Source organism: Akebia trifoliata, chromosome 1 (assembly GCF_017979445.1).
Source record: "Akebia trifoliata isolate Shusen 1 chromosome 1, ASM1797944v1, whole genome shotgun sequence".
Taxonomy (NCBI): domain Eukaryota; kingdom Viridiplantae; phylum Streptophyta; class Magnoliopsida; order Ranunculales; family Lardizabalaceae; genus Akebia; species Akebia trifoliata.
In genome coordinates, this window is record NC_141375.1 from 27,553,910 (window position 1) to 27,581,154 (window position 27,245).

Below are 27,245 nucleotides of genomic sequence, written 5' to 3' on the forward strand. Positions count from 1 at the left end.
GCGGGCAGCTGAAAATGACCAGAAAAGAGAAGTACCTTAGAGATTTAGACCACTTACTACGTTGCAGGAATACGACAGAACTTAAAATATATGTAATTTTCAAAAAATAATACTTGTATGAGTTTTGAGTAATGATTGAAGTAACCCCACAATGCTTCTAAAATATTAAGTAAATGGCAAAAACATCTTACCAATATGTCTGAAGAGGTTATTTTCTAAAAAGCACCGATTTCCAAACGATAATTTTGCAACTATGGTTCCACTGCTTCGGCAATTCTTGGAAGCAGAAGCCCATGGTGAACCGAAACAGGCTCGAAGAATAAGGAGTCTGGGATGCAAGTTTGTTTAAAGGAGAGGTACCCAATGGCTCTGCTATTATTTCTGCTTCACCTCTGTACATTTTGGAATGTTGAATACAATCTCATTTCTTCTTTAATTTCACACCATAATGTACAACAATGTATAACTTAGTCTCTTTGACAACTACATGTGACATTGCAGGTGAACTGGTTATTGCTTGGATGTACAAAACGTGAGAAAACTCTATCAATTTCTCCTTTTTTATGTAAGCCAATCTCTCAAACTCTCAGTTCTTTTAGCATCAATTTATGCAACAACTCGTCCAAGTTTGTTGCACACAACTCACCACCGACAAAGAAAAACAAATCTTCCTATCTTCCTAGAAGAAAAAGAGAGAGAAAATTGATATGGGGCATTTCCCTTAACCTCACCTTTTTTCTGCCTAATGAAGAGGCCTAAAGGATACCAAGATTGGTACGACGAGGACAATAACAATGCCAGCACCAAGACAAATGGCGATACACGTCCACTTCCTCGAACTCTTCTGGTATTCTCTGGAGGCTTGAAGCTGATCAGTCCCTCGTCGAACAAATGAATTAGCATGCGCAACATGGCTTTCAATGTCGTTGAGTTGTTGGCCTTGTGCCTCCACCAATGCAGCCATGTCTAAGAACACCTGATGGAGCTCAATCAGATTCTTCTCAATCTCCTTCACCGAATCATAGCGTTCTTGAATTTCCGATATAGTATCCAAGATCTGTCCCCTACCTTGCTCTTGAATTGCCTTCTGTAGGAATGTTTCACTCTCCCCGCTTGATATCATATTCTCGATCGTTTGTTCGTCCGCCTTCTCCCCTGTGATAGTGAAGTACCTACGTTCAACCGTCTCCTTATACTCCGTCGTCATCTTGTCTCGCAATCCTTGGAAATCATCCATCATATCCTTGAGCTTCTTTCCCAACCCACCTACCACCGATGTCCTCGTACGATCAGCAGAGCTTCCAGGCCCACACCCAGGAAGATTCCGATGGGCAACATTGGAACGCTCAAGCGCCTCGAGCTTCCCCTTGATGATTTTCACCCTTTTCAATACCTGTTCGACATCAGTGTCCATCCGAGTTCGTAGCTCTTTCATGGTCTTTGCATTGTGGACGGTCTTGCTCTCCTCATTAGAGTCTTGTAATTTTCTGTAGAGTCTCTCGACACCGATCATGTCCTCCTTGACTTTTTCCACATCCTCAAAGAATCTGTCGAGGTTTACACTCTCCTTTCCGGCCTCTCCACTGGCTTCAATGTCGTCGAGGTGGGCCTGCCGCTTCAGGTCCGTGTACTTCTTGAATGAACTCGAGAAAAGATCGTTCATCCTGATCAACTAGCTCTATAAATTTTTTTTTTTTTTTCAATAGTCTTTATTTATGAGTTTGTGTGTATTAGAACTCAAAATGCAGTTAAATAAAAATACTACTCTCTATCCTCCTTGCACCCTTTTCTTTCTCCTCTTGTTATGTTTCCTGGTGAAGGGTAGGAAAGAGAGGAGGAGAAGAAAAAAAATTTAGACAAAAAGAGAAAAAAAAGCTTTCAACAACAAACAATGTTCTGTTGGCGGGGGACTTATTAGAGGCTTCAAGTCAATAAAAGATGAGGACCAACCAAATTATTTCTCAAATGATTAGGAGGGGAATTTTGGTTTGACTTGGTCTTCCATTACTCAAATCCCAACTATAATAACTACCTTAGCAACGGTTCTCAACTATAAATATATTGAGAGCTGCAATTGGCGCCCCAACTTTTACTTATTACACCCCAATTAAAAATAAAGAAAATAAGTAAAAAAGTTGGCTTGCTAATAGAAGTTCTCTCATTTTTTTTTTTTGTCTTCTTTTACTAGATTTTTTGGGTTTAAGATTTTATATGAGCCCAATGATAATTGTAAAATGTTTTGTAATGTTGAGATAATAATTTTAGCCCAACTTTTGTAATGTTTGAATGGTGTGTAATCTTTAATTGGTTGTGATAAATAATTTAAGAAATTGGGGATGTTATAAGTAAAATTTTGGGTGTCAATAGAAGCTTTCATATTTAAACATAATCCAGGAAGTAAAATAGTTGAAAGTTGAAACTATAGTTTTAAAACTAGTCGAGTCTACCAAAACTCAGCCGAGTCAAGTCAATTACATTAGATTTCAAGGTGACTTGGCCCCAAAACTAAGTTGGCACCAACTCACCAGGTCAACTAGGAAAATTATCAAGTTAACTCATCAGCTCGAACGAGTCAACTCAAAATGAACCTAGTTGGGTCAGAAAATGGATCAAGTTTCGGATTATATTTAATAATTTTGTGGAGAACAAAAAACAAGTATTGTTTATTTTATAAAATAATAAAAAGTAAAATCTGTTTTTAAATATTTATATAAATATAAATTTAATATATTTGTTTTGCTGTTTTGGTGATCGAGGCCGAGCTTGATCGTTTATCAAGCTCAACTCTAATCTATCTATATATCACTAATTAAATTATTATTATAAAGATTTACCTTGAGTAGGATTAATATGTATCTTCCAACATCAAGCTTTTCATATTAAAGGGAACAACCTATTCGTATTCCAAACATGAGTATCTTTAAACTAAACACAGTCAAATTTTTACTAATTTACTAACAAAAACTACTGAGAAGTGTGAATTTTGACCACTGAGGCCATTAACGACTCCCAAAAAAACTATGGGATGATAACTATTTTTGTTGGTTGTGATGCTTAGTTCCCGAACTTAGATGTTGGATGGAACATCAGAGATCAAACTTATCATGTAATTTTTTTTATAGACTGAGATCTTTAGCAGTAGTAGTAGTATTAGTAGTAGATGATGTTTGGAAAGAAATTCCAGAAACTCACCTTTGAGCAAGATCTGTCTACTCAAATCCGTTATTGCTCGCCCTAGGTCACAGGACACACCTGAGAATCCTTTTGAGAGATCAAGGTAAGAAAGATTGGTCTCCTGATATAAATTTTGGAAACTTGTTGCCAGAGAAGTAGTTTCTTGATAAAAGAAAATGTCCCACACAAACTAGACGATATTTTCTGCTTAAGCGCCATTTGTATTTGTTGGGTTTCCCTCATTCCTCATCAGGGTGGGTGGGTCCCACATTTGTTGTTAACCAACGTCTCTTTGCATTAGTGATGGTTGGTGAGAATTGAATGCTCACCTCTCTCTCCCTTTTCACTCTCCTACGTTATTCAGTAAGTAAAGGTCTTTGAATTTTATTTTTTTTCTTCAAAAATACACTACACAAGAAGAGTTAAAAAGATGTCGTAATTTCCAAGTTGGGTTCCTTAAAGATATGTCGCCTACAAATTAAAAGGTATATTACCAGAGCTTGTATGGATGTATTGCATAGATTCAAGAGATTCGTTGGCATCCCAAAAAGTGATCTTTTAAAAGCATTTATATTCTTACTAAAAACAAGTGTTTTCTTGTTCTTGTCGTTGGTATTCTCTAACTTGGATTAGAGAGAACTTTTGAAATCCCTTCATTTATATGATAAAAATTTTGTTCACTCCTAGAAATTGTAGCACTCCGTGTCTGATTTATTTGAAATGGGGCCCATGAATCACTCTTTTAAGCTTTCAAGTCTATATATACAAATGTGTAGAGAATACTCGTGTACCTGCATAAGTTGGGGTGACTCCTAGGATACTTGGGGTAAGGCTGACTTAAGCTAGATCGTAGGGATTAGCTTGAGTGCCTCACGGGCACTCGGTGACAAGGTGCTAGGTCCATGACACAGGTCAGGTCTAGTGCTTCGCATATTGCAATGCAACTTCAATGTCATGGGTTCATATCCAACACATCTAGAATGATCAAATAAAATAAAAAACCTTTCCATAAGCCAGTTATCTGTGTGGTGATAAATATTTTCAAGAAGAAAGGATCAGGGATTTGGAGATTTACTCCACTAGCAAGTCTTACCTCTAGAATAAAGCCGATAAGAAATATATTCTCAATCAACAAAGTTAATAAAAAAATTTCTCAACCACAAGTGCATCGAAAAAACTACCTTAAATCTTCATCTCTCACTGGAACAAAAGAAAAGGTATTATGAGACATACATCCTCCAACTCTTCTACGAGGGGCAGCAAGATCAGCATCGAAAAAAATATATAAGCTTCTTACCCGCTGCCCACTCTCTGTTGTAGACAGGGTGTGATATAGTTACATCATATTAATCAGCAAAAAAATATATAACAAAAATTAAAATAATGTCTTACCCATATTCTCCAACTCCTATCTCTTTCCTTTATGTACAAGGCCGGTCTGCTTACATGGTGGGGCAGTGATTAGTGCGAGAGAAATGATTTGGTCGAATGTACATAGAAGCCGCCATCAATATCATCATGACATCATGATGTTTAATGTTACATCGAAACAATAAGGGCAGGAGATCTATCCAGTTGTGGATGTGGAAGCCGGCACTGACGTAGACAAGATGATAGGGTGGTCCATGCTACCATCGATATGACCATTGCCATGTGGAATACCACTGTTGAGCTTCTCTCCTCCTGAAGCACCTCCACCTTCACTTGTCACTATCTGATTGGTGAGCTGATCTCTGTTGCTGACCGAACTGACCAGCCCCTGCTGCTTCAGATACATGTCAGTGGCCTCAGGAAGTAGCCTCATCATGCCACCGGAATCTGACACCGGTGATTGTTCATCCTCCCGCTCCGGCTGGATGTTGAGGTCAATCTGGCCTTTAAATGGTGACAAAGAAGGTTTCATCTTTTTAGGATCATCGTCTGAGCGTTCATTGATGACAGTTTTCTGTTTTGAATCAGGGTCGCTGGTGTTATTATTCATAGGTGGATAATCTTCTTGCTCTGGATCATCAGGAAGCTGGAGCAGCTGCAGCTTCTTCCGGGCAGATTCTGCTTCTTTCTCCGACTGACGCTTCTCACGCCGCAGCATAAGAGTGCGGAAGCGGCGCTTTACTGTTGAGCAGACATTGCATATGCAGGTATCCTTGTGCTTGGGTCCTTTCCCACTCGGGGGTTGGATGCAGACAATGCATGTGCAGCCGGCACGATGGCGAGGATGCCTTGTGGTGGCTTGGGCTGAAGGAGGGAGAGCCTCACCTTCTCCTAAGATGGCAAGGTTGGCAAGAGTATCGAGCCCTGCCGATGCTTCATCAGCATCACTCTCCTTTTTTACAGCCTTGGTTTTCTTTGAAGCACCTGACAAGGCGCACACACCCACAGCAATAAAAACCATTATTTTAGTGTTCTTTTAATGCTGCAGACAACCCCAATGATGATATAATAAAGAACAACTCTGATTATCCATGAAGTACTTCAGTGCATATATGGGTTGGTAGCAAATTAGAGAAAGGAAAAAAAAAACGAAAAAGAAAGATCCAAGTCATGTTTCAAGTAGTCCATACCAGTACTACTAGATAAGAGAATATCTTTAAGCTGTTCCGTGGTTACTTCCTGGGCTGATGAACACGAAGACCTAGTAGCACAAAGAGAGACAAAAATATCAAAAAAACTAAAACTCCCATGACACATGCACTCTGTCATGGACAGTAAGACTGGAAGTACATAAGAAACCTGGGGGAGAAAACAAGAATCTACATCCACAAAGTTGTTAAATAGTAGTAGTCACGTCCATAAAAGGTGGACCCCATGTTGCATGGATAGGGATAATGGGGTTAAGAGTGTATGGAGTTTGGATTCAGATTCGTGGACTCATTATATTTAAATTAGTTTAGAACAAAAAATAATTATTTTACATATGACCAAGGATAATAATAGATTAGGTGATGGAAGTAACTACCATCACATACTATATAGTCTAGTGTGATATTTTTCTGCAATAAAAATATCAATTAGAAAGGGTAGAACTCATCATGTACTATGAATGCAGGTAATATCTTGCAAAAAAGAAAGAAAAATTTGCAGTATTCTTCAAGATCCAAGAGTCTATTGAGTGTTAGAATCCAACAAGATTCTGGCATTGGTGTTACCGTTTTAGAAAAATCCGTGCAACCAGAGTGGACCAAACATCCATTAGTTTATAAGCCTGAATAGTGTGACTCATGGTGAATTTCTAAAATACTCAAACCATTACAAGAATGGTCCACAGCAAGGGAAAAAAATGATTCTTTGGGACCTTTTTTTCCTCTTTAATTGGTATGAATGCATGTACATATGTTGAACGCTTGCTAGAGAGGGCAACTTTTCATAGATAACAGAGAGTGCACCATCCCTCTTGAAGCTAAGAGACTGTTATCATGGATCATTTTTATATGGAATAGTAAGAAGAGAAATACAAGGAAATAAGTACTGAAAACCATTTAGCCCAAAAAATGAGGTATTGCAACATTCAAACAGGCTTCAAAAGCAGAGAGAGCATTACTGATTGTGGCACAAGCACAAACTCATGTTCTTCTGTCAAAGTTCGATGCCAATTATACCTTTTTGGATCCCATGAGTTATTGGAACAGGTCCACCTTGAGGGAAGAAGTGTATCAATAGGCAGTTTGCGCCACTTAGAACAGTCTTCACACTGAGCCCATTGAATGTTTACACTGGCACAAATGAAAAACAATATTGGCACTCACTTTGCAAATATATATGCACGTCCAACCAATATGACCAATCCATGTCCAAAACAATACAGCAAGACTCTACCAGCACTTCAATCTGGTTAATGACAGAAAAAATCGCACTGCACAAACTTGAGTGTCATAGTCAAACAATGTTGAAATGGAGAGCAAGCAAAATACGAAGGTTTTTGAGATGCCAAGTTAATAAAGGAAGTATCCATTCAAAATTTGGAGAATACCCTTTGATCTAGCATTTACCCCATGAGTTGTACTAAAACATTTGGGGATATTTCACCTAGATATCAACTAAAAGTAACCACCATTGATAGATGTGATTGATGTCAAGAAATACCGATCCTGAACGCATTAGTACATATAAAACCTCGTACTTCTAACAAATAGGTGAAATATTAGCTCTAGAGCATTTATAAAGTTGTAGTTACGATAACTATGAGTAGTGTCTTTTTATTTCACCCAAACAAATTATGCAATTCACATGGTAGAACAAGTAGGTCACTATAACAAGTGCATATATCTCACTGAAAAAAATGGTCTGTAAAGATATAAATTTAAAGCATGGGGAATCATAGAAATTGTTCAGTATGGAGAACCTAACCCACATTGAAACACACACCTAAAAATTCAAGAAGAAACTGCCACTGACAAAAAAATTGATCGAAGTTGTGAAATACAAGAGATTTACCCCACATTATTGATAGCGGAAATTGTAGGGTTCCCAAGTATTGGTGCTTCCTGTCAGAGAAAATAAAGTCAAGAGATCCAAGTCAGGCACATTCTTTGCTATACTGCAGATTCTTTCATTAAGGGTGAGGAAGAAACAAGAGTTAGCATCTACCAATGGATCATGGTATTATTCAAAAGATTAGGCAACAAAAGTAAATGTCTAAAAATACAAACTGAACATATGACATACACAAACCAATTCTAAAAGAGCAAGAAGTAGACCAAAAAAGTGTGGATTGAGGCAGTGCGAGCAGTATAGTTCTATTTGACAAAGGTACAAAATCTTGTCTCAAGACAATGTTTCAGTCAGGAGACAACCTGGAACTATCTCAACCGAAACATTCTGAGACATTCTGAAACATCCCTGAAACTTTCAATGTTTTGAGGTCAATGCTTCATTCCATTCTTGGACGACACTAGGACGAAACTTTGAACCACGCTTTCTATATACAACATTGGTGATCCCAAGACCGGATACAGGAGGGTTAGGTTGCAGCTGGTGTAAAACCTTCGCCATCTCTGAGCATGAACCTTGATCCTTCATTTCATTCAACCCATGATGATATCAGAAGATTGAATGAAGATTAAACTAATAGTAAAACAACCGATTATGAAAACGGTCTGACCCTGGATTTTAGCATTCACACAGTATTTTTTTTTCTAAGTAGCATTCATACAGTATTCATGTAGCCCACATGTTATAACAGACTTGCTGAGCAGAAAACAGTGAAATTCTATTATTTGAGGGAAAATTAACATAAGCATACATGGTGCCACCCTTTCACCTTTTTCTGTCTTTTGTTTTCATATCGATGTTATTTTATTATTTTCTTGTGTATGGGTGTAAGTGTGGGTGGGGAGGTAGGCTGATTTCGAATGCATCCCCAACATGACACCCACTTCAATAATTTTAGCTCAATAAAGATTGTATTGGTAGATATATCAAACAGAACTACCACACTAAGAAGAGAACACACTGTTTTTTAGAAGGACCTCTCAAGTTTTGAAGCAAGCAAAATGGTTGATGTTTGGAAATATGTACTGTTTGTCTGTTCCTACAACTAACAATCAAACAGATATACTGTTTATCTGTTCCTTTCTTTTCTGAAGGATGTATAGTTATAAACTCAGAAAGAAATAGTAAAACACATCATAAAATAATAAATAAATCATAAACAGCTTCTTCTTTTTTTTCAAAAACTGAACTAGCATAAACTGGCATACCTCATATTCCTCAAATTCATGGCCTTCAATTATCACAACACTGGGAACACTGTTAAGAGGTGGGCGGAGAAGCCCTTGAGCTTCATCCCATGTAAGCTTGAGCTTGGTTTGATCATCCTTTTCTATCTGCAGGCGTTTACTTTTTGAACGAAGGATGCTGCTTTTCCTCTTATTAGATAGGAGGTAAGAGTCACCCCCTGTCACTTCTTTTGCAATATAACCTGATTTATCAACTTTAGACCAAGTAACTGCTGGATCTGCTGAATTAACCTGATTGATTGATGAACAACTGGTTGATTATGCACTGCCCCTTAAAAGAATGATTAAGAATTGAAATAGGTGCAGAAGGTTTAGATTTTTTTATTATTAACCTCTGCATTTCTGGAGGCAGCCTTCCCAGCCTTGAGTGTTTGCTTATCCTGTCAACAGAAAAATGTTAAGTAAAAACAATAGAAATTTTAGGTTTGTTAAAAAAGCTTCCATTCTTTCACATTGTTTAATGCATAAACAACAGAAGTAACAAATTCTGGCAATTCATCTTCAACCCCACAACGATTATGCAGAAAGGAGTAAAATGGCTAGAATTTACAAACAAATGTACATAAATATGAGCTAAGACAGTAAATTTTCACTGAACTTGTCACACTTCAGGTGCTACGATGTTCTTAACAAGAAACGGAGATCTCCAATGAAAAATGATTATGCAGTTGAATTGCAAAAAAATTTGGGGGATAAAGATCATTGCATCAGCACCCCAATCTACATATAATTCAAAATTATGGACCGTGATCACATATGAGAAGAGCCATCTACCATCTCTTAGGCTAGCTATTGAGAAACAAAGAGAATGATCTATTTGTAACACCCCAGATTTTTAAACTCATATCTCGAGGAAATTCGTAGGTCAACAAATAGAAGAATTTTTTTGAAGTTGAAATTTTTCGAAACCGATTACACCATTAGATCGCAAAAATCAGAGTTCGGGACATAGAATTTTTAATTAAAACAAAACAAATTGAATAATGACCGTTACATCCTTTTAACACTATAAATATTAAAACTCACAAAAATTTCAGAATTAATCCTCTATTTCTCATATTCTCTTCTTCTAAAATAAAACCCTAGAGAAACCTTAGTCTCCCTCCATCATCAACATAGGTTTTCATCTACTTAGAGGACTTGTTAGGCTTCGACATAGAAGAGAAAATCGTTCAGTTCATCGCAAGCTTCGAAGGGAATCAAAGAACTAGAATTTCCAACCACATCCGATACGGAACCTTCGACCCAACTCAATTTTCTGTGATCTTCGAATATTTCTCGGCATAAATTTAAGAAAATCGAGAATGAGCAAAATGGAGAAGAAGGAATCGGATTTCATTAGCAGATTCCAACATTGATTAAATGCAGATTCTCATGACACATCTATTTATATATACGTAGTAAATAAAAATTAAATATATAGCATGGTTATGTGTTTCTTATATACTTACCAATGAATAATGTCATATATGAATGTTTGGTAGATTTTGGTGATAAATCCTTGGTTGTCGTGATAATGTTTATGTTGAAACTACATGAAATGTTCTTTTAGAAGATGAATGTGAAATTGCATAATCATGGACACGCTTTGGAATGATGAATTGAGCAAGTCAGGACTTAAGTCTTTGGGTGAAAGACCCTCAAGGAAGGTTCCGCATTTTGGAACAGAGAGTTTGACCAAGCTGATGAAAAAATCGATGATGATAGTTATGGCCAAGCCGATGGGAAAATTGGTCATCATTGCATGCATTGATTGTTTTGAAATGACTTGATTACCTTAGAATAACATGATCATATATTTCTTTTTATTTGTACGTATGTATGCATAGATGTTGGTGTAGTGTTGACTTTCATGCAAGCTTTAGTTTATCGACTCTGTCATAAAAACTTTTCAGATAATGAGCATTGAGATTGGAGTTGGGCGATGTAGAATCATCAACGAGGATAGTTTATTTTATTCAGTTAGTTGTTTAGTCTATTTAGGATTCAAATTTAGAACAATTTTATTTTATTTTACTCTATTTAATTTTAATGTAATAAGTTCCCAACAAGTATTACTACACTTGACGTTTTGATTGGATTCTAGGATGATACTTTCTATATTGATAAGAATTAATTTCTATTTATTGTAATTCTTTTTTTTTTTTAGATATTTAATTGATATGATTCAATGGTTCTTATTTCTTCTCATACCCTTAAATTAGGATCTTGAACCAGGTCATAGATCAGATCAAGGTTCGAAATTTTTAGGGTGAGACACTATCCACAACAGAAATCCTCAGCAAAAGTAGGTATGGTATACCTTTTTTGGAAACATGGAGACCTAGTAATCTAGTATTACATAATCTTAAACCTGTATCTCATGCACGAGCGAAGTAGGTAAACCTTTTTTTTTCTGTGTTTGAAGATGTTATGGAGCTTTTTCTTCAAAATATATGAGTTCCCAGCATTGTGTTTGTTTTTAGGTATCCAGATCACAAAATAACAATAGCAACTATGGCATGATAAACAACTATGGCAGATACTTATTAAGCATTTATGGCTGTAACATTGAATGGCAGCAAGAAGAATTTGCATACACCCTAGGTGAAGATGGTATTCGAATTCATACACACCCTGCATACAATCTAAAAATAAAATTAGGGAACTTGATTACTTTCTTATGCCAAACCTGATCAGAGGGTGGAACACTTGAAGCCTTTCTGAATCCCATGACCAGCTTTCCTTCCGGATCTATCCGACTAAATGTCACTGAAGAAACACCAGTTAACTCTCAATCTCAGGAAAAAGAATAGGCAGTTATCCATGAGATAACCACAGAAAGTGGAGATTGGGCTCAAAATGGAAAGCACAAATGCATGAAATGAGTGCATAGAAGAAATCAAATTAATTGGATAACATTTTCGGGTTGGTCAAAGATAAGAGGAAGAAAAAAGTTATGCTAGCAAAAGTAGATCTTTCAACAAAATGTAGAAATTAAGGACAAAAAAATTTGAAACTCAGCACTGGAACCTTGCCTGTAACATAACTCAAAGATGAGAGGATGTAGAACAGAAGCAATATGAAGGTCAGGTGTCTACAGGCACTATGTCGTGGAAGTCACTTGTACTTCCCCGGCCGTAGTTGTCTATCATGAACTTATCTCCAGTCAAGGTATGTCCATAATATTTAGTTTATGCAGAAGAGATTACACCACCAACCATGTTCCAAAGCTCATTTCTATAGGAAAATGTTAAAACAGATGATGACACTACCCTATGTGCTACGATGAGTGTCGGATTGTGTCAGTATGTCTGTGTCCTACAAAATTCGTATATAACATGCGAGCCTATAAAATAGGCCCCTAAGAATAACCATAGGTCATTTCCTAAAATGAACTCCAGCACAGCAAATAAATGACATGCGTACCAATACCTGAACAGATAAAACTCATCCACCAATAATAAAAAAATAAAAAGTGACCGGTAATCCCTCAACACTCTTTCCCACAGAAGTAGGTAAATTACCTGTATCACCTGCTTGCAATTGCATTGAATGAATGCAAGGTGTGACACCCTCTAAAACATACATTCTGCTGTTATTATTGGGCCAGAAGCGAAATTGAAATACCCACTCATTGCCTTTTGCATCCTGAACTTTTAGAGGTAATCCTTCTGGCTGAGAAATTGTAGGGAAATAAGCCTGTTTCATGATAAGTGCACATTAATGCAATAACAATTCCATCTAGACCAAAGAATATGTAGCATTTGAAGTTAGTATCTTCATCCAACTAGAGAAGAATATTCATGATGTAAACATATAGAAACAAGAAATAGATAGAAACAAGCCCAATACCATACAAAGCAGCATATACCACCAAACAGTTAATAAGATATTTTGATTCAAGTATCCTTCCTTTTATGTAGTTATACTGTAGAGAGCTGAATGTGGAACAGTCAAGAAACAACACGTTCATATAACGAGTGTGATCAACAAGGATGTTGAGAATGATGAGTGATAATATGTGAAAGGCAAATAAGAAATGAGCACAATTGCTATGGCGAGGAGTGCTCTAATGCTATTTAAAGGTTCTAAGAAGAAAAGACGCAAACCAGCATTGATAAAGGTGGTAAGAAAATATTTAAGACATGCCTTGATAGAAGATGGATGTCCAAATAGAGTTGAATGCCCAAACAGAATTCATGTTTCCAACCCAACATTCAGAACAAGACAGAGACGATGATGAAGTACCCAAATATCAGGAAAAACCAATGGGTTTACAAAATATAGCATATGATGCTAAAAAGCAACTAACCAAAGCAATATGGCATGAGAACATTCATAATTGAAACACAATGCTTGAACAGACATATTGCTCCTTATTGAACAAGAAAAAGAGCCATGAAATATTAAATAAGATAGGACCAACCAAAACAGTAACAAAGAAACAATATGGGAAGATGATCTATATTTCCTTTTGAGCTTAGCAAGCACATCTAAAAATTATATGTTCAGTACCTCAAAGAGTTGGGTGGGTGGGGGGGGGGGGGGGGGGGGGGGGGGGTGCTCACAAAAGTCACAATCCAACCTCAAGACAGGTTTTCATATTATGCCCAAACAACCAAGAAATATCGCTTGTAATGTGGTAACCTTACAAACACAAGAAAAACGAATAAACAAGTCAGAAAAAATTGTAAGAGCTCACCTCTGCACATTTTTTTGGCAGCACTAAACGTCCTATCCTGCCAGCATCACTAGCGCTTAACATCTTCTCAAACAAAGGTGTGATGACAGAATTTGAGCTTATATATGTCAAGGCTTATAACACTCAAAATTAGAATTAAAATGAGATCAAAGAAATACAAAGCAGTCCTAGCTTAGCCTACAAAGATCTTCTTTCATTTTTTTTTTTTATTTTTGAAAGGTACAAAGATCAAAATAGAACAAACTTAATGAAATAGTAAAACGATAAAGTAATCTAAATTCAGAACTACTAATTGCTTTAATTATTATAAAAATGAGTATTCTAATAAATATCTACACTAGTAAATTCCAAAATGTAAGAGATCCAAATAAATAATAATAATGGATACTTTCCAGAGATTTGTTGTAGCTCTTGATCAGTTATCTTAGGCCAATATCGTGAAAGTAACTGATTTCGTCCTCGGGCATCCCCTCGAGGTCTTCCATTGCGTATTTGAGTTTCAGCAGATGTTTCCACTCCACTGTGCTGCCTAGCATAGAATTGCTTGGCCAATGCAGGTGGAGGGGTTTGTAGATGTGACTGAGTTCCAGAAACAAAATGCGGAGTTGATGAATCATCTTTTGAAGTCGATGAATTTGGATGGACCTCATAGGTCATTCCCGAAACAGAAGAGTTCAAGCCAGGTTCCACAATCACTCCTTTTCTTGTATCTAGTGGATCATTGTCTGCTATAAGGTGGGGTGTACTTTGCAAGACATCTAGATTCCCTTCCTCCCTATGGAACATTTGAAATGCAGTCACTGTGTCCACACCAGCATTCCCATTTGCCAGTCTATCTAAAGCAGCAGGGTTGAGAGTGGTAGATATCACTCTTTCAGACGGATCAACAAGATTCTTACTTTCACTGTCGACTTCACAGGGCCTCCGTGGATGGGACTCAGCATGAGCTGAAGCGGTATTCCTCAAATTGATGAGTGGGTGCCGCCATTGTCCGGCAACTGCACTTGGTCCAGCATTCAAATTCCAGTTTTTCACTGAGAGGTCCTTAAGTCTCTCAGGTACAGGCAAAAACAAAGAGGATGGCCGTATCTGGTTTGAAGCCTGGAAACAATATACAGAGAGAGTGGTTAGCATATAAACTGGACAGCTGTCTGTTTTTGATAGGCTACGTTGGAAAGCATTCTGTCATGTGACCAAAGGGAGAACTATAAATTTAGGAGAGAGTTGAAGCCGCATGGAGTAACTATCTCAAGCAAAAAAACAAAAAATTGTGTTAATGAAGCTTTATGAACTGATGGAAGTTCAGTTGAATATATCATGAGCTCTAATCCTATTTTAGTAAATCAAATAATATTGGTAATTACTAGATTTGATATTTACTATTTTATCTAATAGGATTGTGTAGTGTTTGATTAGGATTCTTAGAGATTCGACTGAGGATGTAATTAATTACGATATCTTGACTTTCCTATCTTATCTCTGGGATGTGGATTATAAATAAGGGTTTAGGAATTTAGGTAGGGGTAAGAAGTGTGATCAGTCCCCTTTGAAATAGTTATATCAATAAAATAACTTGGTGATTGTAATTTTAAGTTTTAAATTTTTAGGTTCGTAGCAGAATCCTGCAAAATTAGCTGAGAATTTTTACCAAGTTCCAGAAATCAAACCCTAATTTGGTCCAAATAAAGAGTGAATCCTTCTTGTTTGAGCATTTGCATGGTCTTTTATCCATATTTTGTTCTAGGTTCAGACACGATTTTTCCCAATTGAACACAAGTATTTCCAGTTGGAATGTAGAGCAAATGGGACGAGGAAAATTGAAGAAAGACCAATTTTTGTACATTTATTACTAAATATAATGGTTCCAAGAGACAATAAGCCTCCTCTTCCTTTCCATGGTCCAATAGACTTGAAAGAGCACCAATGTCCATTATGTAGTCCTAATAGTCACTTTCATCTGGACCTCTATTCATTGCCCCCACTATATATAATGTTTGAAAGTTATGAGCATCTATCTCTTCATGGCCCCCCAACCAATTATAACCTCATCGCCAGAATCATTGGTCTATCTAAAAACTCAACTATCTATGCTGTTAGACCGTTAAGGTGAATGATAGAAGACAACAAAAGAGAATAATGACTCAGAGGTAACTTGGTGAAGGGTATAAGAAGACACAACAGAAAGCACTATTTTGGAATAGTAGTACTTTTGACTTTGACTCAACAAAAAAAGGCTGATGAAACTTGTGGGACAAGAAAAAAAATAAGAATCCTAATTGAGTAGATGATGACTTGTGAGACACTAAAAGGATGGTAGATTATAAAACAAAACCCAAATAAAAGAGAATAAGTGATTTTTGGGGAAACAACCACTTAAGAGAATTTGTAGTGAACACGTGGCAACAAAGTATTCAAATGGATGTTTTAAGAAGAAAAAAAATGAAATGACTCTAGTGGTAATAGTAAACTCAAACAAAAATTAAAGACACCAATAAATCATGAGAGACATACTTGAAGAAACTGAAAAATAATGATAACAAGTGATGGTGGCATAGTATGAAATACAAATGAAACCAAAATAAAATAATAGAATGATATGACTCCAAGAAATGACATAAAAATAAAATAAATGACTCAAATACACTCTCTCTCTCTCTCTCTCTCTCTTTAAGATTAAGTGTTTGAATAAGAAACAAACTAACAAAATAAATTAAAGGTGGTAATAAACACAAATAATTAAGTTGGTTGACTAGCAATGATAAACATAATAAAAGAATTGATTGTTACCTAGAGGTTGGGTAAGACAAGAACTGGTGACACATTAGGATGTTGGGTTGACTCAAAAAGTATTGTACAACAAAGTCAGGTGTTGTCCATTGGCTCTGATACCAAAGGGGGATAATATAAACTTAGGAAATGAACCATGCATGCTTCCTTTACAAGGTATGCTCCTTCTTTGTGAGGAAGAACTTCATTATCTTAACTATCAAAGTACTGCGGACAACAATAATACACTTTAGCTCTACCAGGATATTCGAGCTTCTAATCCTAACAAACAACTTAGTTCTTTAATGGAAAAGGATTACACTAAACATGCAAAGAGTCCTACACTGGGACATGATCCCATCTCTCACCTCAATTGTCTAACGGAGCAATCTCGAAATAGCGAGACCCTATCCCGTCAAGATCTTTAGGCTCAAATCAATAATGTCAAAGAACGAATGAAGATTCTCGATGTTTCCCTACCAACTCCAATTCACTTCAGATCTCTTAGCTCATGGAATATTCGGCTCACCTTGCGGTTAAGGGCATAACTTTGAGAATGTCTTAGATTTTATCGACATCGGTTCAAATTTAAGTTGTATAAGGAAAGATCTCATTCCTATACCATTATGGAGGAAATACGGAGAAAGAGTATATGAGCCCAAAAGATGTCTCACTTTGCATCAAAGAAGTACACATTTGCAGCCAACAAATTTTTCTTACATTAGATTTCATACTTCTAGACTGATTGGAGTACAATCTCTTGTTAGGTATACCATTCATAGCAAAGATACGTCCGCTCATGGGGTTTCTCCAAGAAACTCCCACCTAACTTCTAATAGTTAACAACTAAATCTCATACAAGATCCTAACAATCAAATCTAAGTCTTAACAAAGGAAGCATGCATCGTTCATCTCCCAAATTTATATTAGTCCCATTTGGTATCAGAGTCACTTAACAACACCAGACTTTATTGCATAATATCTTTTGAGTCAACCCAACATCTTAGTAAGTAACTCAGTCCTTGTCCAACCCAACCCATTCCATTATTGGATTTATTAATACTAGTCAACCAACCCAATTATTTATGTTTATCACCACCTTTAAGCCATTTTGTTAGTTTGTGTCTTTTTCAAACACCAAATCTCAAGGGGAGAGGAGTGTATTTGAGTCATTTATTTTATTTTTTGTCATTTTTGGTGTCATATCATTTATTATTTTATTTTGATATCATTTATATCATATACTATTCCACCACTACTTGCTATCATTATTTTTCATTTTCTTCAAATATGTCTCATTTGTACTTTAAGTATGTCCCTTATGAGTCATTTGTGTCTTTAGTCTTTGTTGAAGTATACCATACCACCCATTATAATCATTTCATTTTTTTCTTGAAAATCTATTAAAGCAATTTGTTGTCATATGTCCATTACAAATTCTTTTAAGTGCTTATTTCCGTCAAAATTATTTATTCGCGTCTTGTTTCATGACCTACTATTCTTTTAGTCTCCCACAAGTCAATATTTACTCAATTAAAATTCATATTCTTTTCTCATCCTACAAGTTTCATCAACCATTTTTGTTTTTGTTAAGTCATAGTCAAAAGTAATATTATTCCAAAATAATGCTTTATTCATATCAGATTTGGTATTCGACCAGCCCCTCATGGACAATCAACATTCACATTCCATAATCACCCCTGAGATGTCATGTGGATCCACAATGAAATGTGCAATTATTTCTCGTGTTTGACTAAGATATAGCTTGGCAGAATACTTCAACATTTCTTTCTTCCTTTTTATAGGTACACAGTCACCCCTGTTTCATTTGCTTAATCATGCCACAATGTGTGAACAAAGCTCATGGAATATAACAGTATCAGCCCTGCATGGATAATCAGCATTCACATCCCACAATCACCCCTAAGATGCCAAGAGGATCCAATATGATGTGTGAAATTATTTATCATGTTTGGCTAAGATATATCTTGGCAGAATACTTCAACATTTCTTTCTTCCTTTTTACAGGTACACAGCCGCCTCTGTTTCATATACTTGATCATGCCACAGAGTGTGAACAAACTTCACAGAATACAGCATCATTGCCAAAATGCCCCATTGGCTGTCCCAAACTGCTCCACAGCTTGGCTAACCATTTCTACTCTTGCTTGGAGCTTAGCGTCAATGGAAGAAATAATGTCCCAAAACTTGGTGTAATAGACCTCAAGTATGATGTACCCAAATAGTGACATTCAGTTTACTAGCTTCTTAAATTCTCTGCCCTAGTATCCCCATGTACACTTATTAACAAATAGCTTGATTGGTTTTGCAGATGCTAACTTTGACAACTCTTGCTACACTTAATTTCACTATGCATGTACTGGAACTGAAAGGACAGCCCATACATTATCAATAACCCATCTTTCAGTCTAATAAAAAACAAGGATCACCAATGATTATTCTGAATAAAAAGATCATAAAAAAGCATAGTACATAATGGAACCCAAATAACCCAAAGAGATGTTTGGATTCACTTCTCAAAGAGGTTAAATGGGAGAATGGGAATAAAAAGATGAAAAGATATGGTCAGAAACAAACAAGTCCCTTACCATACTGATATTTTTTCTAGCACATGCTATGCAATCGACTCCTCCAGTATCCAATAGGACAAGTGCATGAATTGAAACAATACATCCACAGTGCAACCTCTGCAAAGAGAGAAGGAACATTAGAAAATTCAGAGCATGGATGCCTGTAAAAATCCAAAAATAAAATTTGGGGGACAGAAATGATACATTGAATAAATATCTTCAATCAACAGTAAGTTTATGCATCTATGAACAAATTGACAGAGAAATGCTTTAAATAAATCACACATTTTCTGCTCACCTTTCCACAAGACTCACAACTCCTCCAACCAGCAGCATCTGAGTGAAATGTATCACAAAATCTCCCTTCCTCAAATGCAGAACTAGTATCACATTTTAAAGGAACTACTGAGATGAATTAGAAAATAAACAATATGTATCTTTAGTTGTCCCAGCAACATAGAATAAACAGCACAGCATAGAGTAAACAACACAAGAGAACATGTTTTTGGCCACCAAAATAAGCAAATGACTTTGTTGGGATAGATTTCGGATGCCACTGATTCCTCAAGATTACCCCCAATAAACAACCCTTCTCGTGTGGAAGCAATCATACACACACGCACTCACGAAAGCACACACACAAATCAATCAAACAAAGGGAGAAGAAAAGTACAGAACAATAAGGAGAGAAAGATACAAGATATGTTTACAGGGTTCATTGCGAATCCGGTAACTACATTCCTATGCTCCGGAGAGCCAATTCACTATCGTTATGAGTACTACAATCACAAGAAGAAGAGTAGAGAACAAGAGGGACAAAAGATGGAAGATTTGTTGATGGGGTTCATCGCTTATCCAGCCACCACATTCCCAGGCTTTTTTTTTTTTTTTTTTGATAAATAAAATTGATTTCATTTGGCGGCCGAGAAGACCGGCAAAGGAAACAAAACAAGGAAGGAAAAAGAGAGAAGGTCAAGGGGATTCAAGACAACAAATTTGATACCACCAAACTAGAAAATCTTCAAAGAAGACCCCTTAAAACTCCTTACACCAAAAAAATAGAAGACCTCTAACACCGATAGAATAATGCTGTCCCCCGCCTCGGACACACCTTCAAAAACCCGTCTATTACGTTCCCTCCAAAGCCCTCAGCAAACGGCGAAAGGGATAACGCTCCACAAAAGTCTCTTTGAGTAACTAAATGAGTGTTTGCAATCTTTTTGTTTATCATACATGGCACTTGCCCCCCCCCCCCCCCCCCCCCCTCTCTTTTTTTTCATTTTTCCCCTTGACCTCCTTTAATAGCTAAAAAGCCTATCAATCCCCATAAAGAAAGACACAAATCCCTCGTCCTAGAAATCTAACCACTAAATAAATATGGTAATTCCCCTATCAATTAGGGGGCTTAGGATAGGATTATTTTCAATCATATCCAGATATGATCCAAATCATGTTGATTGCCTTAGGATCTACATTTGTACGTGTCCAATATGCCCTAAAGACTCATTTTTTATGCCACATGTTTGATACAATGTTTTTCCCATATAATTAACCTCCTCTAGGGGTGGATATTAGGGTAATCAAAACCACATTCAAGAATAAGGATTTTCTTACAACCATTGACCATATAAAGAAAGCAAATTTGGAAGGAGCTTTTGGATCCCAAATTGCAATATCAGGAAAGAAGATTTGAGGAAGAGTTTGAAAAGCTTTGAAGAAAGACTGCAAAGAAAACACTTCATCCTGAGACACATTGCGTATCCTTTGGTCTTCTTCCATTGGATCAATGCAAGTGAGGGATAATCAATTAATGGGATTAATAATTTGATCAACCTCCCAATCATTAAAGTTTTTCTAGAATACAAGTTGGGTTCATTGCAAATCCAGGGCCTAGGCTCTGAAGAGAAGATTTACTATCTTTCCAAGTGTTACAATTTTTTTTCTTTATCAAACATGGCCCTTAGGTCTATCCCCCTCCCATGCACACAAACATTCCTCATTTAAGAGGTCTCCTCAAACAGCTAAAAACCTACTCGCACCAAAAGAAAGAAGTATATCCTCCCATTCTAAAAACACAACTTCCCAATAAATATGGTAACTCCCCTATTAATTAGGCGATTTTTTTCCTTCTTAGGGTAGGATTATTTTTCAAATCATCCAAATCATGTTGATCAACACCTTAGGATCTACAATGGATGAATCTTGAAATGTGTGTCGATCGTTACATTGAGAAATTTGTCAAATCTTCCCCAAGATTCATCAACAAGATACTCATTTTTTTGGAGCCAAATGTCTGATACAATTTTTTGCTCATACAAACTTTATTCCAAAATAGAGTTATTTGTGAATCTCTTGCTCTCCCTCCCTTCCTCTCTATTGGGGTTTTTTGAGATAGGACTGTAATTTTAATTAACTTACCAAAACAGACCATAAATAGGTCAAATGGAACCACATGAACTGGATCATCATCCCCAATAGGCTAACCTCAAATGAGGTAATAGTTAAAATGGGAGACTTGGTGCTTCTAGCAGGTTCTAAATAAGTGGGAGGTCAGAATACAACATGAATATGGACTAAAGAATCTGCTCATGTTCCTCATTTCTGGTGAAAACTGAGTCATAAAAGAAACACACAATCATCGACTAACATCGTTTGTTGTGATTCTCATCTATTTCTCAACTTAGACCATGATAGTTAATCACGACGAATATAAAGAACTGAAGCATTGAAACCAACTAGTTTAAGTTCTAAACGCATAACAGGTTCAAGTTAATCAATAGATGCCAACCACTAATTTTCGAAGGGCCTATTCTTCAAGTGAAACAACTACAGAGAAGAACAGAGTGACCAAGGCAATTCTTCGAGGACCAACTATTTCCAATAGAAAGAGTTGAAAAACATAATTTCACGAACACAGTCTGCACTCCACAGGAACCTATCCTTCTACAAAAAAATCTGGATTAGGAGACAAACGAAGATTTTTTTTTCTCAAAATCCTTCTTATAAACCACACTGACGCTTCAAACAAACCTAATAAGCAACAAATAGAACTTAAAACAGCAAACAAATTAACTGAATTAACATAAATCGAATTCTAAAATCTCCTGAACACGAATTAGAAGCACATAAAATCCAATTCACTAAGCTCCAAACACTATCAACCACAATAGATTACAATACAGATTCAAAGTTTCAGATAAGCTCAAACCATTCGAAGAAAAAAAAAAGAAATAAGAGGAACTACTAACCCGCATCGGTCGCATAGTTCAGCGAAATCTCCAGTTCGAAGCCACCATCCTCTCTTCCACCGCTCTGATTTTGTAGCTTTGCAGATTGGATTGAAGCAGATCTTTGTCTGTGAAGACATCGAAGCTCTGAACACGACTACCAAACGAAGAACCAAAGAGAAACCCTAGAGAGATTCTAGAAGAGGAGGAGAGAAGGGACGTTGGAGGTGCCGTGATCTGTAATCATGAAAGAGAGAGAGAGAGAGATAAACGCCTATAAGCAACGACGTGGTGTGCCTTATTTTTGGCGTCGTCGTTGCTCTCTCTCCTGCGGGGTGGAGTTCGATGCGAACTATGATATAAACATTGATACGAAGCATGCAATAACCTCCACGTCACTCTACTACGTCACTACAAGTTTAACTTTGCTGCTCTGCTGAACGTAAAAATTGATGTTACACCTGGCAACAGATCTCATAAAATATTGTTTATCAAAAAATATTTTTCTTATTAACTTAATAAGATTTTAAGACTTACCAATACATAAACATCAACAATCCAACATTTCATCCTTCTAAATTTTATTGAAAAACACATATCTAAATATATATATATAATAATTTCTTTTAAACTTGATCCAAGATTTTTTAAAATAATTTCTTTTACCAAACTTTCATCTCTCTCGAATTTAAAATTAAAATTTAAAGAAAATTACTTCTTCTTCTTTTTTTTAATGAATTCATAAAATTTCTCCTCTACAATCCTGAAGTGAATCATATATTTAGATGTTATAAGGTGAGTCCTAGAATTTTTAATAAGGGTGAAATCCTTATTTAGTAAAATTTGTTAAGCTCAATTATAATAATCCCATTCACACAAACAAAAAACGCTTTCATGGATGATTTCTGCTAGTTAAATTTGCTTTTTTTTCATAATTGATTTCTTAAATTTGGTATTTTTGATAGTCAAATCTAATATTTTAAAATCTATGTACTTAAAGATATAAAGTATTTTTTAAATATGACATCAAACTTTAAATTCTTTAAAACAACGAATTCTCTCTCCTAGTTAAACGGTGATTTTGCGCGCTTTCAACGAGTGTAATATACGAGGCAAAGCATCAAAGACTGTCTCAAACTTGGCATTGTTTTCTCGTTTCTCACGCACTCTCGTTTCTCTCTCTAATCCCAAGTGCCGCCGTCCTTGAAATGGACGTAAAATTGAATTTTTTATCTACTCACTTATTAATGTTGTATATTAGAAATGCCTCCTTATACTCTTCTTTAAAAATAGAATCATTCACATTGAAATTCGTTATTACCTTAAAAAGAGTCAAATTAAATTAATGGTAAAATAATCAAATTGACCCATACAAAAATAAAATCCTCACCCATTGACAAGTCTTTTTTTTTGTTCGATAGGAAATTACAAAGAAAATTCATTACAACACGATAAAATCCTATCAAATATTATCTGAACGGATTCTATTAAATTTACTTAAATAAACTTGATAGAAACCCACTAAGTGAGACATTGTAGGAATCAATCGAATCTTTTGAACTGATTCAGTAGAAATCTATCAAATTTCTACGGGAGAATTTTGTATTGACTCATCAAATAAAGCTTCATTTATTTTTATTTTTTTAGTTGTTGAGATTTATCAAGAACTCCTAAACTAATAATTATGGTTTTCATGGTCATTTATAATCTTTGTTGCAAGTTGTAAAGATATTACCACTTATATCATGAAATTCTCGGTAAAACCTTCTTTAATGAAAAAATAATAAGTTGGTACAAGGTTGTTGCAAAAAGAATTTCATAATTTTATCATGGCGTCAAGAATAAATGGGGTAAGTAAAACACCACTAACCTTGACATTATAGAAGATGGGGAATGCTAATGTCCAAGACTACATGGGGACGTTAGCATTGCCCAACACTTTTTTTTTAGTAATAGTTTTCTTCGTTTTATCTTTTAGTGAAAAAGATTAGGACATGTTAGTCTTTTACACAATAAATACATTTATTATGTTAGCATTGATTGTTAAAAAGAGATATTTATTACTACAAAAAAGATATATTTATTAGTTTTTTACACAATAAATACATTTAGTACTAGGGCTGTCAACGGATAGCTATCCGATCGGATACTGCTATATCCGAATTTGAATCCGAAAAAAAAAATACTATCCGAATTTGAATTCGAATCCGATCGGATATCCTAACAAACATTCGAATTCGAATTCGAAAAATATATCGGATATCCGATAATATTCGATCCGATCGGAGTTTGTATAGTCGAAATCCACAGATTTCATCTGAAAACTCCGGCGGGTTCAGATCGTAGAGAGAGAGAGAGAGAGAGAGAGAGAGAGAGAGAGAGAGAGAATATATACCTGGATGCTCGCCGGTCGGAGTAGACATGTCGGAGTTCGCATATTTGAAGTGAAACCCATCACGCCGATTGATTAGATCGGAGAGAGAGAGAGAGAGAGAGAATACCTGATGCTCGCCGGCCCGAAAAAACCGTAGTCACGGAGTTCGATCGAAACGGAAACCCACCATTAACGTCCTCTGTTGTTTGGGTTGAAGGTGGGTTCGTTTGAGAAGATAAAGATGTGAAAACAGGTTTTGTTATATGACACGAATATATAACACCATATATTTGTAGATATAAAGTTTTGTTATAAAACAGAAATACATAATATATGTATTATTTTCGGAGCGGATATTATCGAATCGGATATCGCAATATCCGAATTCGTATCCGAAACTCATTCGAATGTAAAAATGGCATCCGAATCCGATATCCGATATCCGAAAATTTCGGATAATATCCGATTTTTCGAATTCGAATTCGGATTCGGATTTCGGCTATCCATTGACACCCCTATTTAGTACTACAAAAAGAGATATTTAATTCAGAATACTTAAATACTCATGGTATTTATTATATAAACAAACATTTAGTGTGTAAAAGACCAATACACCCTGTCTTTTTCATTAAAAGACAAAATAAGGATGGTTATTATTGAAAAAAAAATGTTGAATAATGCTAACGTCCCCATGAAGTGTTGGACGTTAGCATTCCCCATAGAAGATAAATAAAGTTCCAATTAAAAAATTATCCAGTAAGGTCAACTCTATAAAGGGACGATGTACTTGCATCCATTAGTTTTGCTCACTATGTTTACTTATAAAATTTTGTTACTAGTATACCAAACAAATACTTTCCAAAAATATTATTAAAATCTTAGCCCATATTAAAAAATCATTTTTGGCTCACAACCTTAAAAAATGCATGCCGACTAGCCTAAAAAAGATAAATTCAATACAAAAAAAAAAAAAAAAAAAATTCATGTTAAAGACACACCAATTCTAAGTAAGAGCGCCCATACTATATACCAATGTTTTTATCTTATATGAGTTAATAGTTTTATAATGGACTGATTTTTGGCGAGGATGATCTCCTCACAAACTTTTGACCCCATCAAAATAAGTTGAAGAATCGTGGATTATTCATTTTTTGTGAATCACTATTGATTTTTAAAGAATCAATAATTTCAAATAGTATTTCAATATACATTGAGGTCCACAATATACAAATATTGAGCAAAATGTGGATATATATTTAAAGAGTTCAGCTAAACTTACCAAGTGAGTAAGGATATCACCCCTTATTAGGGGGATTTATGGTCACCTAGTGGCATCATAAAATATGATTCGATGCTTCAGGATTGTAAATGACAAAATTCTATGAACTTAAAAAAAAAAATCAAAATTTTTTTTTTCACCATTGAATTTTAATTGTAGGAGTTAGGTGAAAGTTCAGTAGTGTCCATTTTCAAAACATTGGATTGAGCTCAAAAGAAATTAAGTTTTGAATAAATATAGGGGGCGTTCAAGAGTCATATTCAAAACCAAACATCATGCTAAACATTTTTTAATATATGGGTTAGAAGTTCTAGAATGGACTGATTTTTTATGCAAATAATCTTTACAGTGAAGAGATCACTCACCAAAAACTATCCCATTTCGAAACTTCTAACCATGGTTTACAAGTTGAAGAATCGTGGATGGTCCAATTTTTGTAAAATGGCCCTTGAACCTGACCCTATATATATTTTATCTAAGTTTTTCAATGAAACTTAGAGTTAGAGGGTTGTGTTGTTGGATTGTTGATATAGTAATTCATTTGAGCAAAACGCTTGTCGTGTTAGGAAGGAAGGTGTTCATTATTTAAACAAAAGAGATTTACCTGGTAGACCTATTTATTGTAATTTTATTACAAAATTTCCCTTATTTTATGAAGTTTGTTAACCTTATTTTATGAGTCACGCTACTATGACTAACTTAGTAAGATTTCAAATATTATTAAGGGTTAAACTTGATCATAGGTGTTGAAAATGGATGGCTATTGAACTATCAAATTTAAAATTATAATTCATCGACAAAATTAATCTAGTTTTTCGAATTTGTTATTCTTTCAAATTCTTATAATTCTATCATTTATAAACCATATGAATCATGTTTTTATGCCACAAATTGATGGAATTAGAATCCACTCCTAGGTATGTTAAGTATCAAATTAATCGCATAAATTTAAATTTTATGACATAGATCCCACTTTGGGCCCGCTCGATAACAAACTTGATAAAGTGAGGTTTGGTGGGTAACAAACTTCATAAAGTTAGGTTTTCTTGGAGTTGTGAAAACTCCAAGGGAGTTTTTGTAATAAAAATACAACACTGGGGTCTGTCAGGTAAATCTCTCTTTAAATAACCCTTTATTTATAATTGAAAAGACTTGAATGTGGGGGTAAATAAAGATAACTAAATTTCTAAGGGGTCTTCTTAACGTGTGTGGGCCTGCACACGTTAAAGTGCAATAAATACCCTTTGAAAATTGAATTTTATACCGAAAATGACCTTTAAAAAATAGATATTGTTAACGTGTGCCCTTATTAAATACACTTTGAAAATTGGATTTTGTGCCGAAAATACCTTTAATTTTTTTAAAATCAAAATACCCTCAGATTCCAATTTTCACACATGTATTTATTGCACTTG

At 35.6% G+C, this 27,245-nt stretch overlaps 2 protein-coding genes across 2 annotated transcripts; both read right to left on the reverse strand.

Annotated features, from left to right (window-relative positions):
* Nucleotides 1–407: 407 nt before the first annotated feature.
* Nucleotides 408–3,346, reverse strand: LOC147411382 (syntaxin-124-like). The gene is made up of 2 exons (XM_086447976.1): nucleotides 3,193–3,346; nucleotides 408–1,664 (listed from the first exon to the last, which is right to left on the reverse strand). Exon 2 carries the CDS (start codon nucleotides 1,661–1,663, stop codon nucleotides 743–745), a length of 921 nt encoding a protein of 306 aa, XP_086304102.1. The 5' UTR covers nucleotide 1,664; nucleotides 3,193–3,346; the 3' UTR covers nucleotides 408–742.
* Nucleotides 3,347–4,338: 992 nt separating this feature from the next.
* LOC147411383 (B3 domain-containing protein Os07g0563300-like) lies at nucleotides 4,339–22,731 on the reverse strand. Its single transcript, XM_086447965.1, has 13 exons — nucleotides 22,199–22,731; nucleotides 19,249–19,330; nucleotides 18,969–19,067; nucleotides 13,982–14,694; nucleotides 13,594–13,690; nucleotides 12,416–12,590; nucleotides 11,581–11,660; nucleotides 9,242–9,289; nucleotides 8,871–9,140; nucleotides 7,606–7,655; nucleotides 6,771–6,884; nucleotides 5,736–5,806; nucleotides 4,339–5,529 (listed from the first exon to the last, which is right to left on the reverse strand). The coding sequence occupies exons 1-13, from the start codon at nucleotides 22,315–22,317 to the stop codon at nucleotides 4,742–4,744; spliced, it is 2,706 nt and encodes a 901-aa protein (XP_086304091.1). The 5' UTR covers nucleotides 22,318–22,731; the 3' UTR covers nucleotides 4,339–4,741.
* Between the last annotated feature and the right edge of the window lie 4,514 nt (nucleotides 22,732–27,245).

Excerpts from the sequence above, each read along its gene's own strand:
- LOC147411382 (XM_086447976.1), bottom strand. The coding sequence starts at position 1,663 with ATGAACGATCTTTTCTCGAGTTCATTCAAGAAGTACACGGACCTGAAG.
- LOC147411383 (XM_086447965.1), bottom strand. The coding sequence starts at position 22,317 with ATGTCTTCACAGACAAAGATCTGCTTCAATCCAATCTGCAAAGCTACA. Across the intron at positions 12,591-13,593 it reads TGCCAAAAAAATGTGCAGAG|GCTTATTTCCCTACAATTTC; the intron begins GTGAGCTCTTAC and ends ATCATGAAACAG. Across the intron at positions 11,661-12,415 it reads ATTGCAAGCAGGTGATACAG|TGACATTTAGTCGGATAGAT; the intron begins GTAATTTACCTA and ends GTGTTTCTTCAG.